The 24,810-nt window shown below is 48.9% G+C and overlaps 2 protein-coding genes across 12 annotated transcripts in view; both read left to right on the forward strand.

Annotated features, from left to right (window-relative positions):
- The first annotated feature begins 910 nt into the window (after window positions 1–910).
- TSEN54 (tRNA splicing endonuclease subunit 54) lies at window positions 911–10,386 on the forward strand. 6 transcript variants are annotated; one of them, XM_032129176.1, is made up of 12 exons: window positions 911–980; window positions 1,352–1,504; window positions 2,542–2,605; window positions 2,746–2,829; window positions 4,091–4,189; window positions 4,486–4,538; window positions 4,876–4,974; window positions 6,074–6,702; window positions 7,162–7,222; window positions 7,924–8,040; window positions 8,624–8,668; window positions 9,109–10,386. In XM_032129176.1, the coding sequence occupies exons 1-12, from the start codon at window positions 952–954 to the stop codon at window positions 9,257–9,259; spliced, it is 1,584 nt and encodes a 527-aa protein (XP_031985067.1). In that variant the 5' UTR covers window positions 911–951; the 3' UTR covers window positions 9,260–10,386. The 6 variants fall into 6 exon arrangements, with proteins under 6 accessions (XP_031985067.1, XP_031985062.1, XP_031985061.1 ...); XM_032129171.1 differs by lacking the exon at window positions 911–980 and having other exon boundaries at window positions 1,068–1,504; window positions 9,109–9,282; window positions 10,017–10,386; XM_032129170.1 differs by lacking the exon at window positions 911–980 and having other exon boundaries at window positions 1,068–1,504.
- A 1,614-nt stretch (window positions 10,387–12,000) lies between these two features.
- Window positions 12,001–24,810, forward strand: part of LLGL2 (LLGL scribble cell polarity complex component 2) — a 33,136-nt gene continuing 20,326 nt past the window's right edge. For all 6 annotated transcript variants that reach the window (XM_032129112.1, XM_032129113.1, XM_032129114.1 and 3 more), the window contains exons 1-2: window positions 12,001–12,035; window positions 19,163–19,270. In XM_032129112.1, the coding sequence (XP_031985003.1) occupies window positions 19,196–19,270 (75 nt within the window). In that variant the 5' untranslated portion in view covers window positions 12,001–12,035; window positions 19,163–19,195. The remainder of the gene's footprint in view (window positions 12,036–19,162; window positions 19,271–24,810) is intronic.

Raw genomic sequence — 24,810 nt, forward strand, 5'->3', positions numbered from 1 at the left:
CAGCCCCACTGGATTGCTCCACACTCCAGGCAGCCGATGGCACTGGCCGCTGCTGGAGCCTGAGATAGGAGAAATAGTGACACCACTGAAGGGACAATCCTCCTGCCCCAGTGGGCAGGACACAGCCACATCCAGATGCTTCTGGCTGGTTCCACACAGTTCCAACAGCCCCATGGCAGGGCACGGCCATGAAATAACTGAGCCCATCAGTGATGCTGGGGAAATGTGCTGAAGAATTTATTGAATTTATAAGATTTTAAGAATAGATGAGAATATAAGAATTATTTATAATTATTAAGAATTTATTACTTAAGAATGTTTTTTCCTTTGGGGAAATGTATTTAAGGAAGGGCAAAGTGCAGTGAGGAGAGAGGGGGAAAAACGTGATAGATGGTCCTGTGAGCAGCATGGCTGGAGGAAAGAGGAGAGGGAGAGGTGGTCCAGGGGCTGCATTGCTCCCCAGAAGCCCCGGACAGAGCAGATATCCAAGCCTGGAACTAATATTAATTAGCAATAAATAAACTTTAAAAAAATTTTTTAAACTTAAATCCAGCCTGTTTTACCCGTATCATTTATCACTGCCTGAGCTTCCTGCCCTTTATTCCAACCCACCATTCGTTTCACCCTCCCTTCTCCTCATCCCGGCTGCGGAGGGGGCGCGGGAGCGGCGGGGGTTAAGCGGGGGCAGCTCAGCACGGCGGGTCTGGGGCAGATCCCGGGGCAAAACCCGGTGCACCCCTCCCCAGTGCCCGGCCCTGGGTGTCCTGTCCCTGGTTCCCTTCCCGGTCCCGTCCCGGGTTCCCTTCCCGGTCCCGTCCCTGGTTCCCTTCCCGGTGCCCGGTGCCCGCCGCTCCTAGTCCTCCGAGCCGCCAGGGGGCGCGTTGGAGGCGCCCGCCCCTCTTGGCGGCGCTCTTGCCCGGCGGCGGAAGGCCGCTCGTCCGGCACGTGCCCATGGAGCCCGGCGGGTCCCGCCGCCTCAGGTGGGGCGGGCAGGGGGAGACCGGGGAGGCACCGGGGGGACCCGCGGTGAGGGGGCTGAGGAGGTACCGCGGGCAAGCGGAGGCACCGAGGGAGCCTGCGCTATGGGGGACCGGGGAGGCACTGGGGGGAACCGTGGTACCGGGGAAAAGGAGGCACCGCGGGGAACCTCCGATGAGGGGGCCGGGGAGATACCGGGGCGACCCGCGGTACGAGGGGAAGCACCGGTACGGGGATCCGGTGTGGCCACCGGAGTACGGGAGGACCGGGCACTGCAGTCCGGGGTGCCCCGGCTCTGCCCGCGGCCCGGAGCCCCGGTACTGGGGCTGTCGGCCGCTCTCCCGTCCCTCAGCGCCCCGCTGTCGCCCCGCAGCACGGCGGAGCAGCCGGAGGGTCGGCAGGCCCCGCGGAGGCCCCGCGGGCAGAAGGATTTCGTCCCCGACGGCTCGGCCCGGCAGGCCGAGAGGCTGCGGCGCTGCTGCGAGGAGCAGTGGCGGCTGCTGTCCGAGGAGCGCCCGGAGCGGCCGTAAGTCTGTCCCGGGAGCGGCGCTGGGAATGGCTTTTCCCTGGAAGGGGGGATGCCGGCGGGCAGAGCACAGCTCGGGGGTTACGGCAGGATCGAGCTGTTGGTAGCAGGAGGTATTGGTCAGCACAGTAAGACCCCCGCAGTTCACATGCGGTCAGTGCCCGGGTTGGAGCAGCAGCAGTGCGACACAGCCTGGCTGTCCCTGCAGGAGCACAGGGACATGCTGGCACACCTGTGGGTTCAGAAAGTCCCTCACAGGGCTCTTGGTTTTCACAGGGGTGTGTATAATCCTGTAGCCTTTGCAGCCACTGCCTTCTTGGGCATAATCCATGTTACAGAGTGTCTTGTTGATGCTCCTGTGTGGCCTTGTGCAGATTTGACCAGGGGCCAGTGTCCCTGGTTTATCAGTTTTTGTGGTTTCAACAATGCTGCCAGACTTTGGAGCTTATCACTTGGGAGACACTCACACCTGCCTCTCAACACATACTTTCTCTGCTTGGCCTGCAGCTATTAATTTTTCCCTGTGAGTCCCTGTGGGTGGGGTACGGTGATGTCTTTGGCAGCAGCTGAGTATGATACAGAATCACAGAATGGTTTGGGTCAGAAGGGACCTTAGAGATCATCACCCCATTGGAATCCCTGCTGTGGGTAAGGACACCTTCCACTAGACCAGATTGCTCAGACCCCCATCCAGCCTGGCCATGAACACTTCCAGGAATATGGCAGCCACAGCTTCTCTGGATGACCTGTGTTAGTTCCTCAATATCCACATAGCCTGGCTCAGGCCATGCATCTCCAGCAGGCTGCTGTAGCCTAGGGACATGCCTCTGTGGTGCTGACCACAGACACTTTTAACTGGTTGGTGATGACACACTGGTGCTGCTAGATCCAGGGGATGGTGTCCTTCTAATGCCTTGTAAAAATGCCACCTGGAAATTTCCTGCCTTTTGACACCTTCCTGAGCTTGCTGTGTTGCTACACTAGGAGTTGATTGTAGAAATCACAAGTGGTAAAAAACTAATCTTTAACCTTCTCAGGGGGAATCTGGTGAAAGCTGAGTGGAAGCCAGAACAGGGCATCGTGGAGCTGAAGTCCCCTGCGGTGAGTGCTACAGAGTGTGCTCAGTGCCATCATCTCCTGCTGCCTCACAGATTCTTTAATTTACTTCTTGCAATGGGAGGGAGCCTGGCTGTCAGCAGGGAACAGCCAGAGCCCATCAGGGATTTGTGCTCCTGTTCCAGGGGAAGTTCTGGCACACCATGGGGTTCTCGGAACGAGGCAAACAGTGTCTGCTGCCCGAGGAAGCTCTGTACCTGCTGGAGTGTGTAAGTAGGGCCGAGGCACTGGGTCCTCACTGAATGATTGGAGGAGCTGTAGCAACTGATAAACACCTGGTTCTCAAGGGATTGTCTCTTTTAGTGTATTGCTGATGGAGCTGTTTGTCACCAGGTGTGGGTTCTTACCTTGTACTCTCAAGCAGCCTCTGTGTCACTGACAGCGTGTCTTAGTTGGATCTGTGGCTGGTTCATTCATCTTAAGCAGAGATCTTTGGGGTTGCTGCTTGGGATTTCTTCCCAGTACATATGGCAGAACGAAATTTAAGTGTGGTAGACAGAGTAGTGAGACCATGTTGTGTTCAATGCTTCTCTGCTTGCAGAAATGCTGCTTAGGGCTCAGCTGGATTTCTTTGCGGTAGAGAGGGTCTTTTTTTGTCTTTCCACCAAAGCCTGTTATCAGTACAATTGGTGCATTGATGTAAAGGGAACTTTTATCCCTTAGCAAAACAAACAGATTGTGAGTGTCTGATGCCATCCTTTAAATCCTGACAGCAAAGGTGGGGCTTTTTTACCCCTGGCATTCTGACAAATAGTTTGTAAACAAATTGATGGCAATAAAATAGTTTAGTCAGATGCTGAGTACAAAATCCCCCCAAAAGCAGAAAAGCCCAGTGAGGTGCCTTCTGCCTATCTCATGGGAAAGGTGTGGTTCCTAGGGTTTTGTTTTCTTTATGAGTAAACACCATCTAAAAAAAAACAAAAAGGAGGAAAAAGAGGTGTAGCTTAAAACAGTCTCCTGGAGGTAATTTGTTATTCCCTGGAGAAGTTACCTATGGGATCTCTGGATCTGTAAAGAAAGTAAATGCTTCTGAGGAGGCACCAATTGATGCCTCCTGAAGCTTCTGTTGATTCTTCTGCTCCAGTTCTCAGTTATGCTAGTTGTAAGTGCTTTTGTTGTTGTGCTGTGTTCTGAATCACTCAGATCATCAAAGTTAAATTATCTCTCAAAACAGTGATTATTTTATCAGTTGAGCATTTTGTTCCCAGCTGCATCCTCCAAACAGATGCAGGAGCTGGAGCAGGAATTGAGAGCTGTGGGTGGGAACTTCTTACCTGGCTGATAAAACCAGGGTATGGGGGAACTGGGTATGGGAGAGGGACTGAAAGTAATCCAGGTGGCACATGGGGAGAGATGAATATCACGTCAAGGAGGGTGCTGAGACCAGCTGTCAGGATCAGTAGGAAAGAACTGGTGTGAGCTTGCATAGATTTGTTCCTGTGACTCTCACACCAATCTTCTGCCCTGCAGGGCTCTGTCCAGCTCTTTTACAGGGATCTGCCCCTGTCAGTCCAGGAAGCCTACGAGACCCTGCTGTGCCAGGAGGCAATGAGCCTGTCACATTACCAGGTGTGTTGGGACCTCCAGCTGTTGCAGGAGGATGAAGGCAGAAAGCCCAGCCTCTGCCACACAAGCTCTTCCAGTGGCTGGAAGCCGGGTAGGATGATCTGGGAGGGAAGTCATCCTCAGTTGTTCCCATCTTCCAGATGTTCAATTCCTGTTTCCCCACCTTTGCTTTGGGTCCTAACCCTGGCATTTTCTCTTCTGCCACTGCCCCACTGTGTTCACTCAGTCATAATGGAACTGAAGTAAATAGTTTGTGTTTAGGGCTGTCATTTAACCTTATTGCTTTCCTTTCCTCTAAGGTGTTCAGCCACTTGAAGCAACTGGGTTATATTGTACTGAGATTCAACCCCAGGTAACCAACTTTTCCTTCCCGTGCTGCTTTATCCTTCCTGAAGACCCCGAGACTCTCTGTACCCACTGCCTGGCCCCAGGGAGTGGCAGAGAAGAGGACTTTGGCCCTGCATTCTAGCTCTTGGGAGGATTAAAGGCTAAAAGTGGCACTCTACCCTTCCTTGCTCCTCCCTCCTAAGGAGGTGATTGGGAACATGAAATGGGGCATGAACTGAGGGCCATACTGGTCCCACCTGGGCATTTTCTGTACCTTTGGTTGCTGTATCCTGGGGGCTGAGCAGAAGGCAGTTCCACTACCTCGCCCTGCTCTCAGCCTCTGTGTTGGTCTCTCCTTCCAGCACTGTCCTGTCTGCCTACGAGAGGCAGCTGAACCTGGAAAGTCACTGCAAGAGCTCTGGGAAACACCATTGCAAGAGGAGGAGGAGTTCCAGCCCCCAGTAAGGATGTGGCCCAAAGTCTTCTCCCACCCTCTTCAGGCCACGCTGGCTCAGGAGCAGCTGCTTTGCTGCAGTGTCCCCAGGCCCTCCTGCTGGGGGTGACCTTGTCTGGCACAGTTGCTCTTGGCTGTCCCCAAGCAGTGCAGCGCTTTTCCTGAACGCTTTGCAGTGTTCCCTTTTGTCGTGTGTGTGCTTCATGCCAGGGTTAAGAGGGGCAAATTGCCCTCAATCCCCCAGCTGTGGTGCTGAGATGCCACAAGAGAAGGGTAGAGAGGTCAGTGCAGAAGAAACACGTCAGGTGCCTTCTCCTACCCTTTTTTACCAGGAGCACAGCTACCACAGTGCACATCTCTCACTTACCCACCTCTTCAGTCCAATTTATCTGCCAAGACTCAACAGCAGAGAGCAGAGTTGCATCCTGGGGCTTGCACATGTCCAAAACATCACCACAAACTGACAATAAGTAATTTTGCTTATAATTCTGACAGTTCCCAGGAGGTGGCGTCAGCCTTTCAGAAACGGGAGGATGAGGCTGGGGAGTCCCTGTTAACAGTAAATCAGTGCCCGAGGAACTGTGGAACTGTAGGAACTGTGAGATTAAACTGCTGGTCTAAGAACTGCCCTGTCTTCTCTGGAATCAGGGTCTGAATCTCACACCAGTAAGAGGTGCTGGCAGCCAGGTTTCTGCCTGGCCTGCGCTGCTTTGGCTGAAGTCCATCATGTTTGCATGGAGGTGTTTGGGTCAGTGTCTGGGGTGTGGACCTGGCATGGCAGGTTGGGAACATTGTCTATACAAATCAAGGCTGGGATTCTCTTGGGCATTGAAGTCAAACCTTGTGCAGGACTTCTCAGAAGTTTATTCTGCATTTGGCATTCACTGCTTAGTTTTGGCCTGCTTTTTTTCTTTTCTCATTTGTCTCACAAACCAGGAGGTTGTTGTCAAGGATTTGCAGACCTGTCTGGGGGTTCCTGCCACCTTTGCTGTCCTTCCTTCAGGCTTGGCAGACTGCATTCTTCCTGTTAGCAGGGAGCAGGCAGGATTTAAATGAAGTTCTACCACATGCTCTCCCTGAATTTTTTACTGTTCCTTTGTCTTTAGGTTGCATGAGAAGAAATGTAAAGTATCTGAGGACCTTCCAGAAGCTGAAGGGACCTCCAGCAAAGATGGAGATGACTGTGGAGACTCCATTCCCATGGATGAAAAGGCTTTGTCAGTGCAGCCAAAGGAATCAGATGCTGGCAGTGCAGAGGGGGAGTCAATGCCAGTTCCCCTTGATACAGGGCAAAAGCACTCTCTGAGCTTCTCCAGCAGGCAGGTTGGAGACCACAAGGAGAGCAGCACTGGTACCCATGCACCCCGCTGGGATTTTAACACCATCACCTTTCCCAACGTGGCCCCAGACCAGCCATGCACACATCTGCCCTCCCCTGACAACAGGCTTCTGCCAGAGAACGTGCCGGGCAGGGAGGTGGATGCAGCTTCCTGGTGCACACGGATCAACCAGAAGCAGGAGAAGCTGTCACGGAAGGAGAGGAAGCAATGGGAGAGGGAGAGCAGGTACAAGAGCAGTGTCAACGCCGACCAGGAGGTGAGACGCTGCTCCAACTGGCAGGAGTACAAAGCCCTCTTGGAGCAGAGGAGACAGCAGAGGGTTTGGAAACGACCGTCACACCTGTGGGACCAAGCTGTCACACCACTGCTGCGGCCAGAAGAAGTGACCTCGCCAGGTAGTGGCTCTGGGAACTGGGACCGTTCTCTCCCTCCCAGCCCTGTGAAAGAGTGCCTGGTATGCAGCAGCAAACGGGATCACATGGAGAAACTGAACATCAGTTTTGGGGACAGTACTTTGAGCAGGAGAATCTTTCTATAGCCCACTCAAGTGCCAGGATAAACAGGGCCTTGGGAGGTCTTCTAATCCATTCCCCATGTCCTGCTGTATTTCAGTCCTTCCTGCTGGGCTGTTAGACATGTGGAGTCAGGGCCAGCAAGATGCAAAGCAACTGCAGAACGTCTGGGCTGTGTGCTGGGAGGAGACAAGGAAGTTGAGGTCTTTGAAGTAGCCAGTGGTGACTGTGGAGCTGCCAACCATTGTCGGAGGAGGAAGGCTTGTGGGTGGTGTAGAGTGCTTGGAGTGCCCTGGGAGGGAAATTGGTGGTCTGATCCTTTCCCGTTCCTTCTCCCTCCAGCTGCGCTCCTCCAGCAGATCAGTGTGCTGCAGCCCTCCCACATCCTGGATGGAGCCTCCCGGTTAGTATCCAGCCAGTCAGCTTGGAGCTGTTGGGGAGCGGGAGTGTCTTGTGACTGTCCCTGCTTGTGAGGTCTGTGAGGTGCTCCCAGCAGCAGTTTGGGAGCTGCCTCGCATCCAGGGTGCCGAGAGGATACAGTGCTCTGCCCCATGACCCCCTTGCATTTCTAGTGAGGGGGTACATTTCCATGCAGTACCGCCTCCTGCAGCAACAGAGCCAGGGCTTTCCAGGCCAGTTAAAACAGCAGAGTTGCTCTCTTACCCTGCCCTTCCCTCTCTGCACCCCAGCCAGGTATCTCCTCCAGAGGTTTGATTGGGTTTCACCTATGCCTCGTCCCTGGAATGTGCTGCCATCCCTGCTACAGTGGTTATAAAACCTTGGCTTTGGGACTTTTGGTTCTGCTCCTGCCTCAGAGTCTGTGGTGCTTGTGTGCAGTCCCTGCAGTGCTTTTCTCCTGTCTTTGTTAGTGCTGCTTCTTGCAAGGCTGTGGGGTAGATGTGAGCCAGGATCTTGCTCTGGTCTGACTACGGGAAAGCTCTGGAAAGTAAATAAAACAGTTGCAAGGTCAGTCCTTTGAGGAGTGAAACCTATCAAGGGACCCAAATTAGTCAGGCCTCAGGAGTTTTTGCTCCCTCTTTTCTCTGCTGTATCCATACCCTGCAGTGTTTCGATCCTATACTGTGTGGGTGTGTTCCCCTGCAGGCTGCAGGAGGACCCAGAGGCCATGAAGATAGACTTCAACGTGTATCAAGCAGATGCCGTGTCCAAGTTTAAGAAGACAAACCCTGGGAAGCCCCATGTCAGGATGTGTGTTCGGAGGTACCCATTGCAGTTGTTGTTGTGGAAACGAAGTCCTAATGATCTGTAAATGACCCAGCATTTTGTGAGCTTTACAGATCATCAGAGTGTCTCCCTTGAGGGTGGTCCTGCCCAGGATTTTTTTTTTTTCCCTTTCAGTTCCTCCTCCTTTGTTGGAGACTGTGGCTGACAATTCCTCTCCTTCTCCCCCGCCCTTGCATTCAACCCACACTATTTGGTCATCTGGTTGCTGCTCATGTCTGAATATTTTGGGAGTCAGGAGAAAGAAGCCACAGCTTTTATGCAATGCTTGTGAAATTCAGGTAGAACCCAGTGCTGAGGGAGCTGAATCCTCAAGTCAGTGCCGATCACTGTGATTTCTGCAGAGATGAATGTCCCCAGAGCTTGCTACAGGCTCTGAGCCATGGGTTCAGTATTTTGATCCTTGTCAAGTGTAACTTTAAGATCACTAGGAACAGAGGGTAGGTGTCCCCTTTCTTACAGGATCCAGAACCTGATACTTAAACTCCATAGCTAGGTACAAAGTTCAGTTTCTGCCTTTTCTCATTTTGCTTTACTAAAACTGTCCCTCTGCTCTCTGCAGCTGTAGTAGACAGAGCAAGGAAGGTGGTAATGCAGTTTTATCAAGGTATGTCATGAGCCAGTAGGATGATCCTTGTTGCATTAATATTTTCATTGATGAACAAACAGACTCTGCAGAATCAAAAGGAGGGAAAAGCAGGTCAGATGTTGATCCCAGCAACCTAAAGATCTTCCCAGCACAAAGGTATTAAGATTGCAGTGGATTGGCCATTTGCCAATATCCCTGTGAGCTGCATCTAATGGGCACAGCATGGAGCAGTGTGCAGTTATCCTTGTTTTTGGCAAAGGATTCAACAGCTCCCAGTTCCCAGCATGCTGGGTACTCACTCTCAGGGCTGGCAGCCTCCTGCTTGTACTGAAATGGGTGGGGAGGATCACTACCAGCTCGTCAGGCCAAAGGGAGCTGTTGTGATGGCTGGCCAGGACAGCTTTGCCTCTGTGTTCCTCCTGCTTGGAGAACAAACAAGATTTTTTTTCTCTTTGTAGCTTTGATGAGCAGATCCCATCCCTGCGGGCTTTGAAGCAGGTGACGTATCTGAGTGGGGACGTCCCTCTGGTGTTTGCTCTGGTGGATCATGGAGAAATCACCTTCTATTCACTGAAGGAGTTCAAGCTGCCCATTGATGTTAATCACTGAAGTTGCTGTCACTTGCAGAAATGGTATGGGATGAAGGGAAGAGCTTTACTCAGACTTGTTTTCCTGATTAATGAAATATTACACAAAACAGAGCCTGTGATAACTGGAACCTTGGGAAGTTGGCCACTTTATTGGCTGTTACAGACTTCACCCACCCAGATGGCTCAGGCATAATACAGCGAACAAGTGTGTTCAGCTTAGCTGGGCGTTTCTGGGCTGGAGTACACACTGCTTTGTTCTTGAAGCCACTGGCTCTCCAGCTTTCTCACCTCATGGACCACCAACCTGCCTTTCCTGTGTCATCTTTTGCTGACTGTGGTCTAGTAGAAAACACTTTGCTGGTGATTGTTTTGTCACATGTAAAGAACCACTGTGCTACACCAATGGAATGGTTGGAGTGTCACTGAGGTCAGTCAGGGACAGAATAAGCTGATCAGTGCTGGTGTCCTGAGCCTCTGTCATTCAGCTGTGCCAACAACCATCAGATCAGATTCTGGTCTGTAAAAGGCATGGCCATAAACTCAGTCACCTGGAGGAAAGTTTCCAGACACTTGAGAGCAGGAAACTGTGCCTTGAACACAATTTCATCAGCCAGAGGTCAGAAAGCCCCAGAGTATTGCAGAAGGCCTCCTGCAGCAGCTGTGCTGAGATGCATTTTGGCCACACAGTGTTAAGCCATGCTAAAACTTGACCACCACTATCAGCATGCTGCATCTGATAGTCTCACCAGGGCTGAACTGCAGCACCTCTTTTTCAGCCCAACATCCTCTTTCCCGGCTGTGGATCCTTGTTATTTCTCTTGCAAGTGAGAGATCCCTGAGTAAAGAAACAAGCTACAAATTCCTAATGAACCTTGCAATCCTGAGGCTGTTGTGCTCTGAACTGAGGATACCATTGCTCTCCACCAGGATAGCCAGGTACTAAATTTTCTTTAGCCTCTATGCCAAAAGTGCCAGGTGCCAGAAGGTCTGTTCAGTGGGTGGAAGTGAGCTAAGCATGGCTGTGTTTGGTATCAAAATTTTCAGAACTGTAATAGCAACTGGTTTAGATGTGTTTTATTTGGTATTTTTTAAATTCCTTTTGGAGATATGGAGAAGGCTAAGCAATAAAAAAAACCCTTTTCCAACGATGCAAGCTCCTTGGTGCGGTTCTTAATTCCCCTAGAAATGTTAAGTTATGCAGAGGGAGACTGTGGACGCTACTGGGACCCTAGCAGCAGCAGCTGGTGAATGCCTGCTCAAGGTCATACAGCCCTGTGGCTGTGTAACCCTGGTAACCCTGCTCCCACGCCTTCTATGCTTGGATGCAGCCGCTGCCCTGTTCCCGGGGAGGGCAGCGTGACTCAGAGCCTGGAGGTGTCCCGACATCCGCGTGCAGTTCCTGTCGGCACACGACACTTCTTCCTCATTCATCTTCCTCCTGCATGGTCAGAGGTATCGTAGCCCAGGGTGCCGTGGCTCTGCCACCAGCACCTGCTTCTGCTTCACACACACACCCCGGTTATCAGATGCTGGAAGTCGCCAGGGCTCTGCCGAGGTGAGGGTCTGGCAGCTCCTCCCACGCTCCCTCGCCTTCCTCTTCCTCCTTCCAGCAGTGCTTTGGCTCTGATAGTTCTCCTTAAAGCCAGGGTTGGCAGCCCCATCTGCCCTCAGCATTCTCCCAGACTGTTCAACAGATTAAAGGCAGTGGGAAGAGAGTTTCTAAGAACAAGCTCAGCCGGGAGAGCTCCAGCCTGACCCACAGGGCTCATGTTTGTCCTGGAATTAGGTCAAACTCACTCCTGTTGATTTCAATCAGTCTCGTCTCCTTACGCCAAGGTGGAATTGTATCGATGAACTCTGCGAGAGCCACCCAGTGAGTTTCGCTGGGGCAGAGACTCCCTGATTCAGCACAAGACAATTACAATGTAATAACCACTGCAGGGAGGATTGAGAAACTGTGGCTGCCTTGCTAAGCACCGTAACATCTGATGGTGCCTTTACCCACCCCAGAACAGGAGCATGATCCAGACTGATACTCCGTTTTGGCCTGTGATGTAGATTGGCTGAGCATTGCAAGAAGATGAGAGAACTGAGTGTTTAACTGAAAAACATCATTTTTGAAAACGTGGGTGAAATACTGTTACTGGACCCTTGTCAGAGATAATTTCAAGCTTTTGCATGGATGCAGAGTGGGCAGACCTTTGCCTGCCATTGCCCCCTACATAAGTACAGCTTCCTTGTCCAGCTGCTGTCCCCTGCAGCAGGACACGGGCTGGCTGCTGCCGGGCTGTGCAGCCACACTTGTGTCCGTCTCTCCAGCGAAGGCTTCGACTCTGTAGTCTATTTTCACAGGCAAAGCCGTGGAAGTTGGGAGTTCCCCCGTGGAGCTGCAGCCGGGAGGAAGGGCCCCGAAGCCCGGCCCCGGAGGCGGCTTTCCCGGCCGTCTTTCCCCGCCGCCCCTTCGCCTTTCCCGGTGCCGGGTGCCCGCGCTCCGCGAGCGGCGCGGAGCCCTTCCCTGACTGGCTGCAGCGAGCGCGCTGCTGAATTATTCATGAGCGCGCCGGATTAAAAAGAGAGGCGGGGCCGCGGCGCGGCTTTATCTGCATGCGACGCCCCGCCCACGCGTGTGTTTGCATAGCGGGCCCCGCCCCGGGGGCGGTCCTGCCCCGGCCCCGCCCCGCCGCGCCCCGCCCGGAGGTGTCCGCGGAGCGAGGCCGCCGCCGCCGCCGCGCAGCTGAGGGGGAGCGGGCGCGGAGCGGAGCGCGGCCGGGGCGGCCCGGCCCCAGCCCCCACAGGTGAGCGCCGCTCGCTGCGGCCGCGCGGGGAGGCGGGAGGGGCTCCGGGGAGGGGTCTCGGCGAGGGGTCCGGCCGGCGCGGCCCCGGCAGAGCTCGCCGGGGCGGTCCCCGCCATGCCCGCCCGTGCTGAGCTGCGCGGCGGGGCCGGCAGGTGCTCGCCGGTGCCTCCGCCCCCGCGGGGGTTTACTTCGCGAGTGCCCGGGCCCTCCGCGCTGCCCGGGCCGGCCGTGTCGGGGCTACCCACACCTGAAGCCCCGGCGCACCTGGGGACGCGGCAGTGGCTCCCCGTGGAACTTGCAGCCGCGGCGCTGAGGGCTGATGGGGTTTTGTTTGCTGTTGTGTCCTTTCCCGGGCTCGCTGCGTTGTGTCTGTCCCGGCCGGAGCGCGCAGCCCCCCTGCTTACCGCGCGGCAGCTCCGCATCCCGGGATTCCCCGGGGAGGTGGCGGCAGCCGCTCCGGGACTTCCTGCCCGGCCCTCGAGCGGGTCCGGGCCGGGGCCGCTCCCGGGGCGCGGGGGCTGCGGGAGCCGCTCCCGTCCCGGCCTGCGGTGGGAGATGCCCCTGCCCGCAGCCCGGCCCCGCAGGTCTCCAGTGCTGCCGCTGATTCCAAGCAGCGAGTCTTGGAGAAGACAAGAACAAGAACTGCAGTGACTGACTCCCTCGGGATATTCTGTTAGCATTTTCTGTCTCTCTCTTTTTTTTTTTTTTTCCTATGCCCGTCTTAAATGCATCTTGTCACTATTTTTTTTCCCCTCCAAAAGTTGTGAGAACTTGCTGAGTGAAGAAGCACGTTACTTCCAGCAGGCAGGAAACAGGTGTAATAAAACGATGAGACAAGTTGTTCAGCCTTTGTCTCAGGTTGCCCTTCGTTGTGCCATGGGAACAGGCTGTTGCTGGTATCTCCCCTCCTGGAGCTGAGGCTTAACCATGATGTTGGAGAAGGCTTTGCGTGTTTGTGTTTAGTGTTGTTGATGGTGTAGAGCAGTTGAATCAGACTCCTGGGTCTGTATTTCTGCAGCCAATGGCACAAAGCCTTGTGCTGGTGTGGGGATGGTGGCAGGACAGGGGGATAGCTGCACTGAGATGGTGGAAGTAAAAGTTGTCCGTTGTCATGTCTTACTCGATGGGGAATGCTGCTCTTTGTAGTCATCTGAGAGCACTTCAGTCAACTGGAATATCTGGCTTTACCAAGTCCCAGCAGAAGCTGAGTGCCCAGAGCAGCTGCCTGGTGATCTTACCTTTGATTCGGGAAGCTGCTGCTTCTGGCAAGTGGAATGCAAAGTGCTGGTACATCCCAAGGCTCCTCCGTGCATCCTGGCACGTTCCTTGTAGGGATAGACTGGCCCATGGAGGAGATGAGGATGATCTGTGCCAGTAGTGAGCAGTCCCTAATCCTGCTCAGTGCTGCCTGTAGCCTGTTGAGGAGCTCCATATAGTTCATGGTATTGGAAAGCGAGAAGAGTTCTCAAACATCTTCATAGCATGGTGCTGAGGAATGTCTTTTATTTGGTTTTCAATAAATTGCAGGTGCTATAACAGCTGACCAAAGAAAAGTATTGGAGGAGTTAAGCCAGTTGAGAGCCCTTTATCTACCAGTGGCCTTCTGGTATGGTAACATAATTATTTCTGGGAATTGCTTATAGAAGAGGTATGTCTCTGCTTGGCTGACACAGAGGCTTGAGAAATGTCAAAGAGCAAGGGAGGTTTTAAACATATGTCTTGCAGTTAATACATGGCAATAAAAGTATGTGATACTGCTAGTACCATCATCTTTCTTTAAAATACCAAAGGAGGAACTGGTTTGGTTTCTATGCAGAAATTGTATGGAAACTCCAGTTCTCATATAAAAGTTTCTCATAGCCGGATCTCTTTGTGTTGCTTTATGAAGCAAAAGCTTTTGTGGTTTGCTCCATTGACCCACTGTGTGTAAAATGCTGCTCCAAAGTTACAAGCCACTCTTCTGTTCAATTCATGCTTCTTAGCAAAGCCTACAAAGGGTTTTGCATCATGGGCAATAATGTTGTTCAGTGCAAAGACTTTGTTCTGCTGTAGCATTTTGAAACTTTGTGTTGTCATGCCCCCATGACAAGGAGAACACAATAGGAGTCATAATGACACACAAGGTTTGCACAATTCCCAAATTCATTGCAGGTGGGCGGATCCTGGTAACTCCAAGCACAAGGCTGTGGAAGTACGTGAACTTGCCTGAGTTGTGTGATTGGTTCTCAGTTATTTTCAGAGTTCTTGGACAATCGATATCTGATCTTTTATTTAATATTGTTTGTCTTTTGGGAGGGCAGCCACCTGCATGTGGTGTTGCCACAGTATGTTCAGTTGTTCATTTCACTGTCTGTCTCTTCAGGTTCACTAAAATAACTTCTTTCTAGAGGATCTCTTGGTTTTCCTCTCTGACTACTGTATGCAAGGTGCACCTGAACACTCTCCTGTTTATGAAGCTGCAAGGGCTGGGGGATAGCAGTGGCTCAGCAGTTGTATAAGGGAGATCTCTGCATGGTCTCATTAAACTGAGATTAATGTTAGAACATCTTCCTTCTCCTGGGAAAAGAAGGGGGTGTCTTACACTTGTCTCTGTGTACTGCAACTGTTCCTTCCCGTGCTTTAGCTGTTCTGCTTGGCTTGGGCTTTCTCCGTGAGTATCTGCCTTGACAGTCTGTCACAGCCAAGCAGGGTGGTAGAGAGGAGCAGTTAAAGAATAGCTCAGGCTCGTTTCATTGATTTCAGGCTAAAATTGTTCTTAAACTCGTCCTTTTCCAGTGACTCATGGCACCTGTAATTGATAAATGTGGTAAGTCTGGTATTTTAAGTGATACTTTGCTCAGTTCTGTTGGTGTGAGATCACTGGTGCTAAGGAAGAGCTTTTTGCTGTGCAGATGACCCAGCCTCTGTTCTGTTGCTGCTGACTGTGTTGGTAACAGCAACAAGGCAAACTCCTGGGTGCAGGAGAGAACCTGGTTCAGACAAGGCCATGGTGCTGACGGTTTGTTATAGCAGCACCAGCTGCCTGGAGTTCAAACAAAGCTGGTTGATAAGGCCTCTTTTATTTTAGCAGGGTTCATAAAGTGTTATCAGATGCATAGGTATAAGCTCTCCCTTCAAGGACCTGTAAGCAGGAAGGAGTGCTGAGGAAGGAATGAGAAGGAGACCTAAATCAAGGCAGGATTTAAGAGTTCTTGAGATACTTGCTGGCATTTTGAACAGAAAGCTCTTGGACTGCATCCCACTGAAACCCTGTTCAAGTTGAGTAAAAGTTGCCAAGGAAGCACACAGATGGTACCTTGCAACTCTGCTACGTGAGCAAAATAAACCCATTATGGGTATGTTTTTGTCGTGGGGTTAACTTGAGACTGCATCCACACCTAATACTGTCTATGTAGTAAAACCTTCTGACCTGGGCTTCCTCTTCTTGTAAGACTGGATTAACTTGTGTTTTTGGGACTTACAACATTTTGGCTGGAAACTCCACTCTCATGGGAGGACATAAGGAAAAATTGCAACGAATTTCTGCACAGGGTAATTCCCTGCCAGGCTATGCCAAGTTGATGGAGATAAATGATGGGAGAGTGTCTTAGCAAGCTGTACACTGGCACCGAGATACATTACTGTGTGCAGAAGCAGGGAAGCCAAAGGAAAACGTGGAGCTCTGGGATTGGTAACACTCAGCTGTGAGGAACAATTAATGCTGCTCCTGGGAAGGAGCATTTGTCCTTCAGTTGAATATGGGTTCACATACCACATCTTGGCATCTGAAATAAATGGAGCTGAGCAAGGAAGACAAAATGAAATCTGGTTTTGATGTTTAACTGCTCCTTAGTCTGTGATTGGAAACAGGATCGTCTTGCAACTCATGCTTTCACTGCCTTTCTATATGAATAGGGAGGAGATTTTGCTTTGTGTCTGGATCTAATCCAATGAGGTGAAAAAGGGGACGTTGCTGTGTTTAGCTGAGCATTCAGGGTAAGGAAGCAGCAGGAGTTTGATGTTCAGGGCACTCTGAGCTCTGCTGTCAGGTGTCCATGTCCTGAGTACCAGCAAAACTTGGTTTGGCTCAGCCTTGGGCTATTGTTGCCTCTAAACAGCTGCTCTCAATACATCTTAAAAGAAGAGAATGTTGCACATAGTTTCTGGTAAAAGACTCGTCTTTGAAAGCCTAAAGAATTGTTTCCCTGGAAAATAAGAACATTAGATACATGCAGACCTGGCATAGCTTCAGAGGCTACTGGAGAATTCCTCTCTGGCTACTGGTAGCCACAACTGTTACCAGATGGTTGTAAATGCTGACTGGCAGACAACTGCAGAGCACGTGGGACTGGAGTTCTACTTAAGACTCCAAAGGTGTGTGGGAGAGAAACTGGCCTGCTAAAATGTAAATGTGCATCTGGAAGATAAGATTATACAGATTGTGGAATCTATTTCTAGAATTGGAAGAGATACTTGCCTATTGTACTAAAACCAAAATTCTTCTCTTTGATAAGAGCCTTGTAAACTTGTGATAATAACTCTGCTTGGACAACCTGTGCTGCAGTGGATGCTGTTACTTCCTTGCCTTTGCTCAAAACTGCTCGTCCTCTCATCCTTTCCCATACTGTGACACTCAAAGGTTCTTTGGTTAGAAGGAAATTCTGATACCAGTCTATGAGAGGTGACTGTATGATACCAGACTATAAGAGGCTGCCTTCTCTCATCCTCTCAGCCCTTCAGGGTGATGGTTCTTCAAGTGAGTTCAGAACTACTACACTTCTTAGCCTGTTGAACAAGTTGTTGTGGGCTGGAGTGTGAGTGTTGGAGCTCTTGCATAAGCAGGCTCAAACAGCACGCTTCTGGATGCAATTAATATTTCAGAATAAAACATTCTAGCAAGGTATTAAATGTAAAGTTGTGTCTCTCTCAAATCAAGCCCCATCTTCTTTGCTCCTAACACTGAGTTTGTCTCTGCTGGCACAGCTGAGGTCTCTTGTTCTAAAGTGGGGAGGGTAATTAGTAGTTTCTCTGTGGGTTTGCCTCGTTTAACAGGTCCAGGATATTGATTGACAGTGGGAAAGGGTGAGTCTTTTTGGCACTTTCCTTTCCTTGTCTGGCTAAGGGCAAGTTGTGTGTTATACATGGCTGTGATACACTCTCCTTTCATTGCACAGCACCTTGTCACTGCTCTGTAACTTTTGCTAACTTAAAGTGAATGTAGCTTTGTGAAAATATGTCCCTCTCTCAGAGATGTCTAATAAAAGAAGACTTATGATCTGATACTATTTTTGAAATTTCAGTTGAAGTGCTAAATCACTGTAGAAGGATTTACTTTCCAAGTAAGCTACACTTTTATTCTTCCTCTCTTTTCTGGGGTCCTCATACATTTGTTTCTGTGCACATTCTTCAGCCCTGCATGTGCTGATGGCTCATAGACACCTGTAGCAGCTCAGAGCCAGTTTTTCTCCATGGTGATTGGTGCTGCCAGTGATTCTAGGTGACTGAAATGTCATGTAGGTGATATATTCCAGTCACCTAGATCCTAGTGATTCTAGGGACTAAGTGACTCAGGTGATTGATCCACATGTGATCCTCTGGTCCTCTGAACCAGGGCTGCAGTCCTTTGGTGAGCTCCGGGCAGTGCTGCACAGGTGGCTGGACATGTTGGAGTGTGAGCAGGAAAGGTAAAAGGGCAGTAGTATAACAAAGAGGTACAAGTTTGAGCTCAGGGAGTTTCTGAAGGGAGTTCTCAAAATATGCCTGTGGAGCATCCTGTTTATCACACCATTTCCTTCTTTTGGACCTTCACAGCTGGTGCAAGGCCTTGCTAGGAACTCTTTGAAAAACAACTCAAGCTCCTCAGAAGTGTCTGTTTTAAGTCATTATCCGAAGGCCATTGTTGCTGGCAGGAGCACAGAAGCAGCACCTTGTTTCCTTGTGCTATTCCCATCTGTACAGGTGTGAAAGCTCCTCCCCTCAGTCACTCACCTCCACTGTTTGAAGGGTCCAAGGCCCTCTGTTCACTTGTCTGTTCCTTTGGTCCCTCTCTTTCTCATGCAACATCAGCCCCCTGCTCCCCAGCTTGCTCTAGGTGTGTATGAACTTCTTCTGACCATGTAGAGTATCCATTCTGTACATTCAATGCATCCTTCATTGCACCTCAGAAGTTCTGGTCCCCGCTGCACATGTGTGTCATGTACAGAGTAGCTGGCAAATTGCTCCCTGCCCAACAAATTAAACTAAAATACTGAGTGGAGTGTCTGTAAACTGCAGCCTGTGAGAGATGGCCAGGGCAGGCAAGAGCACTTACACCAGGGTAAGTTGTCAGGATGTGAATTGAAGCCTTTGCTCTTGAGTTGGCAGAGTTTTACTTGTCACTTAGCACCTCCGCAGAGGGGAGATGTGACAGCCTCCTGAGCTGCAGAGAATATGAAGCTGGAGCCTGGTATTCCCCGTGTGATTGCTGTCTTTCAAGTCAGGTCTGATTTGTCCTGCTTGGATCCTCCTGTCGCTGTGAGAGACCAGGCACTGGGACACTGCTTTGTGCTTCAGCTGCACAGGGAATTGCAGGTGCGAAATTCCCTTCCCCTACCCCCACCTCGAGCAGGGAGTTTGGTTTGATATTTTACAAAAGCAAGTTAATAATTAATGCAGCTGCCCTGCAGGCAGCAAAGTGCCCTTTCTGCCGTGCCCATGGAGAGACCTGAAAATGTGATTCTTTCTCTTTTTGGCTCAATAGCTGGAGGGTTACCTGGGGTGAAAACTGATGCTAGTCAATAATGCCTGAGCCCGGGAGTTGGCCTTTAGGTTGGGTTTATCTGAATGTTTATGCAAATGATGCAGTTTTGCCTTTTCTTTGGATAAGGTCAACACAAAGGATCACAAAACGGCCAAGTGCAAAACCCTTTTAAAAATCCTCTTGTTCTATCTGTACTAGTTTGCTTTATCAATGTGAAAATGGAACTGTGAAGTGCTGCACCAGAGAGCTGTGCTAGACTGGTATCAGGTTTTAGTCACTCGATAGTGATGTTGTCTCAGTCTGCTCTGGCTCATTTGTTACCTGCTAAACCAAAATAAATAACCTACTTCTGCCTGCTTTCTGCTCAGGCTGCTTTTGTTTATATAGCTTTTCTTTTCCTTTTTGTTAGGATTTTTGTTGCCAAGATACTACAGCAAGGAAGATGAGAAGGTTCTTAAGACCCGGACACGATCCAGTGCGAGAGAGGCTCAAACGTGACCTTTTCCAGTTTAACAAGGTACGGGGCTTTCCTCAGACTTCAAGGCAAATCTATCCTGAGCCACTGCATCCTGCAAAAGAAGGGATAAACTACTTGAGTGTGGGTGGAAAAGTTAAATTTAGGAGAGGTGGTTTGTTCTCTTTTTCAGTTCTGTCCTTTTCTCCCCCGATGTGCCTGAGTAGTTTCCTTTAAGCTCCTGGGTATGTTCTCAATTCTGTCTTTCCCTTTTAAGAGGAAGGATATTGTGATGTTTTTGCGTGGCACTTGCTGAAAGAAGAGATCTTCACAGCAGCTTTTCTATCCTCTGAGTGGTCTGTCACTTGTCCTGCTGTGTGCTGGGACTGTTGCTGTTAGAGGTAGTCCTTGTTAGGAAAATAAACATTTTTCTAAAGATACACAGAAGCCACAGCTTGTGATGCAGCTGACACCAGAGTTATTTGTCCCTGATTATACTTTGGATTTACAAGTGTACCTCTGCTTTTAAATGTGAATTTAAAAAGCTGTGCTAGCACCTAGGCAGCACAATGGCCATTAATAATGAATTTACTATTATCTTAGTCTGAATCTGTTTCTAGGTTTTTTTCCTTCCCTCTGTGGAGAAGAAATAGCAGTGGCTGTGCTATCTATCCAACACTCTGGACATTTTTCTTTTGAGCTCTGGCCAGGAGCATAGTGCTTTTATCTTTGAAAAGGCCTAGTATTAAATCATTGCTAGGCTAATGGCTACTTATATCTTCTTTGGGGAGCAGAAATACATTTGTAGGTTTTGTGTTTCCAAGGTTTAAATGGAATTTTTCTGAAAAGTGTAATGGATAAATGAAATCAGCCTAGGAAATAACCTCCTTGATTCATTAGAATTGTGCTGTAGATGGATACTTGAAGTGGAACTGTGGATATTTGAGATAAATGATTTAATGTAATTGGTACTGGGCGACACCAATTCCGTGCATACCTCCCTGCCACTGGGGAGAGAAAGGAACTCAGGAGTGCTTCAGGTCCGTTTTCTGCCTGCTACAACGAGGAAATCCTAGTGCAGATGCAGTAGAAAAATCAGTAAATGCAGACCATATTTGAGTTGTTTGCATCCAGCTAAATGCAATGTCAGCTTCAGGAAAGATGTCCCAGGGATGGGTCAGAGTTGCTTACAAGCATTTAAAATTATATATACATTGGAAAAGCTTCTGCTATTTTAGGGATGTCTCTTCCTTGAATATGCCTTTCTCTTATGAGAATATTTGGCTAAGCTTCACCTGCCAGAGACATGCTAATTTGGATAATGCAAAACAGGGTTGAAAGAGCTGGCTTTTGCAGCAGAGGGAAACTTTCAAATATATTAGAAGCTGACATCAGGATTTGTGACTCCATTTGATTCAGTCCTGAAGGTAGATACTGCATCTTGTTTCTAGGGAGACAACTACTTTGGACACTTCCTAATGGTTCACTCTCATTAACAGCTTGGTAATTAAAGGCCTTGTAAAATGCATTTGCACCTTTAAGCCACAGTAACTTGTTCTTTGCTAATAAGAATCAGAAGGGAATGGACATTATACCAGAATCTTTTACACTCTATTTTTTTCTTGCATAAAAGTCAGGGTTTTTTTCCCAAGTCTTGTGTCTCCCATTCCAGTATTTCCAGAGATAATGGGTCATTTGAAAGCTTGTACCCTTTGATCCAACAAACATCTACTCACAGCTAGGTAGACTGAGAAAATCTGGGAAAGTCAGACCTTAGTTCTGAGCTCTTGAAGGTTGTGGCTTCAAGGAGCCAAGAATCATAATGCTTTGTGTGCCAAGACTGTCCTGGTCTAATGTGCTATTAGAGCAAGCACATTAGTGCTGGTAAGCAGGTTTTAAACACTTGTTATTTGAGGTCTTTGAAAGACTTCTGGTTAAGAACCTGCTTGGGAAATATTTTGTGGGACTGTAAAGTTGCTGATCAGAGAAATTGCATGGTGGATGTGCACCTCTTCAGTGTGTGTGATGCGGGTCATGACTAAAGGCAAGGTCTGTACCTTAAAGGTGCTGGGGATTCCTGCCCTCATTTTACTCTGAAGTTGAATATAAATGCATGATGTCACACAGATTTAGTGTAGTGGAATGTATTTTACCACGCTGACCTAGAATGGACTTCAATTTAGAAAGTCTGTTTAATTGGTGGTGGTGGATTTTTGTTTGTTTACTCTGTCAGGTATAAATAGGCTGTGATCTTTTTACTGCCTCTCTCTTGCATTTCTGTTTTGCATAAGAGGTGGTCCAGATGGTTTTAAAGTACTGATTGATGACTGGACTAGCACTTCAAACTGTCTTCGAACTTGTGTTTGTTTCAAAAAACACCTTCCTAAATTCTGCTAGTCACTTAGCTTTGCATATCTGTTTCTCTGTATGAGTAAGAACTTCCCATACTTGTGTGTACCTGTTGCAAGAATCTGTTTTTAGCTCAGTGGATAGAATGAAGGATAAGGTATGTGGACTTGGCAGTCTCCTTCTTTGAGTTTATCCTGCTTTTGGAAGTAGTATTTGGATGCCTTTGGCTCAGTCCAAGCTCTGCAGAAGAAACGTGTTCAGGCTGGCATTGTCAGACTAGATGATGGGTAACACACAGGTGAACCAGCCTGTCTTACAGCTGAATGTTACCCAACTGGGAACATTGCATTTAATTTATGGCTTCATGTTTTTCCCTGTTTTCAGCCTTCCTGCCCCTTTGCTGATGGGTGTGATGGATAGCTTACCTGAAATCTGAATTAGTGTCTCTGCAAAGTGGAGTTAGCACGTACAGGCTTCGTTGTTTCTTCAAGAGATGAATTAACAAAGGGACAGGGTTTGTATTGCCTGTGGTTGGATTTGTCTCTGCTCTGTCATAAAACAACCTGAGGGGAGAAGCAGAGATGAGTGAAAGGAGGAAGACAGAGCTGCATCGGCACAGCTTTAGTGTGGGCTGCGAACAACTGTTCAGTTTGGCCACATTTTTCCTGCAGTAAATATGACTGACACGAAGCATTTCTGTCAGTGCTGCTGACACCAGGCTTGCTTGAGTCTGACAGATCTGTGGAGAATGAAAAAAAGCTCCTACCTTTCCCCGAAGAAACAAAGGCCCTTTTGAGAAGGAGGGCACATTGTGGGCACTCCAGTTTGTTATTTCAGCTCTGCTGAAAGGCTCCATTGTAACCTCTGCTGCCTCCTGCCCCCCTCTCTCCCCCTTGCTGCGTTTACCTGCTGGGCAGGTGAAAGGATTGGCTGATGAAAGCTGCCGAGAGAGGGGAGGGGAAGGAAGGCAGCCCAAAGCTGCCTTCATGTGATTTAACAACTGCGTGCAAATAAGTAGCAGGAAAAGATCTGGGTAATCAGGACAGTGAATGTGAATGCCTGGCCCTGGTGGTGTCAAATGCAGCCCAAAAGCCACTGTGAAGCCTTTATTGCCCAGCTGTGGAAACAAACGAATGACATCAGAGAGAATTATCTTTGTTGCATCTTATGGGCATCTTGGTTGAAGATTCAGAGCTATCAGAAACCTTTAGTACATTTACTGCTCTCCTTGAGCAGCTTTGTAGCACGCTGTGGTTGTTACTGATACTTCTCTTTTGCAAATTTGTCTGTGGAATGGGGGGTACTTCAAATTTTTGGTTGAATGAAAACCTGGAGGAACAAAAAATCACCCTCCTATTATTATTACTGAATCATACACACTTGGTTGTGCAGTTCGTAGGTCTCATACTTGAAAATTAAAGCCTTTATTGACTTGTCTAATGTGTTTACAAATTAACACATCAAACCCAAGATATAATTAGGCCAGTATTAAGGCTGGTGTTGACAGCTTCCTAACAGGCAGTGCAGCATTGTATAAGTCATGGTTTTCTGAGAGTTGTGGCTAAAGCTTTATCTTCTGGGCTGGATGAAATCTCAGAGTAATCACAGTTTCTAATTGATGTGTCACTGAAAATTGCACCTAGTTGAGCTGATAACATGACAGTGCAGTGACTGTGAACAAGTTGAAACTAAAACTAACAGGGGAGTTACACTGGTGTCTCTCTAACAAGTTCCTCACTTTGTTTTGGGTGAGAGTGGAATGGTGTTTATTGCCTGTGCTACACCTGATTCATTTAAATGCCTGATTTGTTGTTAAGATAACACTTTAACTTGGATCTTCTTCCCAGAATTTTGCACCAAAGCATTATACTCCCACAACTTTGACAATTAGGAAGCTTTTCTGTGTTGTCTCAGTAATTATCACAGTGCAGAGAAACTCCTCTTTGCCTGTGCTGGATTAGGAAACTGCCATGTTTCAACTCTGAATCCACTGATAAATTCCTAATTTCATACAGCCTTCTCTAGGAAGTCTTTTATGTGTAGCTATGCAAAGGTTGGTTAGCAGCAGCTTCAAGGGTGACAGTAAAAAGATGGACTTCTCAAAATTTGTTTTTGATAGTACAAACCTAACACTTAAATTACTTTCTTAGAATATATACAGGTAAGGCTGGAGATTAAGTTATCATAAAAGGAAGTAAACTCAGTGGTCTTGGATCTTGTAGTACTAATCTTGGCTTACTACCTATAAAAGGTAAAATTACTGACTACTCTTTTGCCCAGCCTAATGAGTTGGCAAGCAGAAAATTGAGAAATGCTCCAATATTTCCAGTTTTGTCTTCTACAGAGGCTCATCTTCCCTTAAGAGGACCTCAGGCTGGGGTGACCAGTATTTAGAGGATGGAGGGCTTTCCTTGCAGCTTAGGAGTTGTGATCAAATGGCTAAAACTGAAGCAAACTGGCAGACTCTGGAGTCAGCTGGATCCTCCTGTGCTGTGTCTTTGAGCAGGACATTAAAGTGCTTTGCAGCAGCTGGGGCACCTCGGGCTGTGGCCTGACCACAGAAATGAAATCGGCTCCATTTGATTCTCTTGCAGGGGATTAAGTTGGGAAATCGCTATGCAGGAAATAAAGTCCAGGTGTTACTTTTAGGCTGAATAAAGCATAAAACTTAAGTGATGTGGTAGCTTTGCTTCAAAGACATGATGGAAATGAGGATGGGAGTGAGGTGCAAGTGCTGTAGATGGAGGGTTCTCTGCTTTTTTTTTTTGTTTTGTTTTTCAGTAATGAGTGAATGAACTCCTATTCTGTAGCTGGCCAGCTTGCCTTAGAAGAAGGTATTTTCCAGAAGCTGGCCCTGTAAGGATCAGTGTTTTCTAGGAAGCATCCCTGTTAATCTGCCCTATTAATCTGTGGACTCACCAGCCCTCTTTACCTGGCTGTGTGTTGGTGCATACTGGTTTTGCCTAAACCCGGATAAGAGCTGTGCATTAGCACTTCTGAAAACCTCACTGAGCTATTCTCCAAGCAGCTTGGTGGCATCTTGTAAGCATGGCAGGACATTATTCCCTGGTGTGTAAATGCATCAGCCATGCTCAGTGTGGTGTGTGCAAACGCTCCAAATCTCCCTCCTGGGGCAGTGTAGATTGTACTTTAGGGAAGCCACTAAGGGCAAGCAACACTGCTCCCTGTGACAGTGACATCTTTTAGTCCCAAATGGCTTTGAATTACTCTGAGGTGGCCTAGCAGGCTCCTGC

This window comes from Corvus moneduloides, chromosome 19, assembly GCF_009650955.1.
Source record: "Corvus moneduloides isolate bCorMon1 chromosome 19, bCorMon1.pri, whole genome shotgun sequence".
Lineage (NCBI taxonomy): Eukaryota > Metazoa > Chordata > Aves > Passeriformes > Corvidae > Corvus > Corvus moneduloides.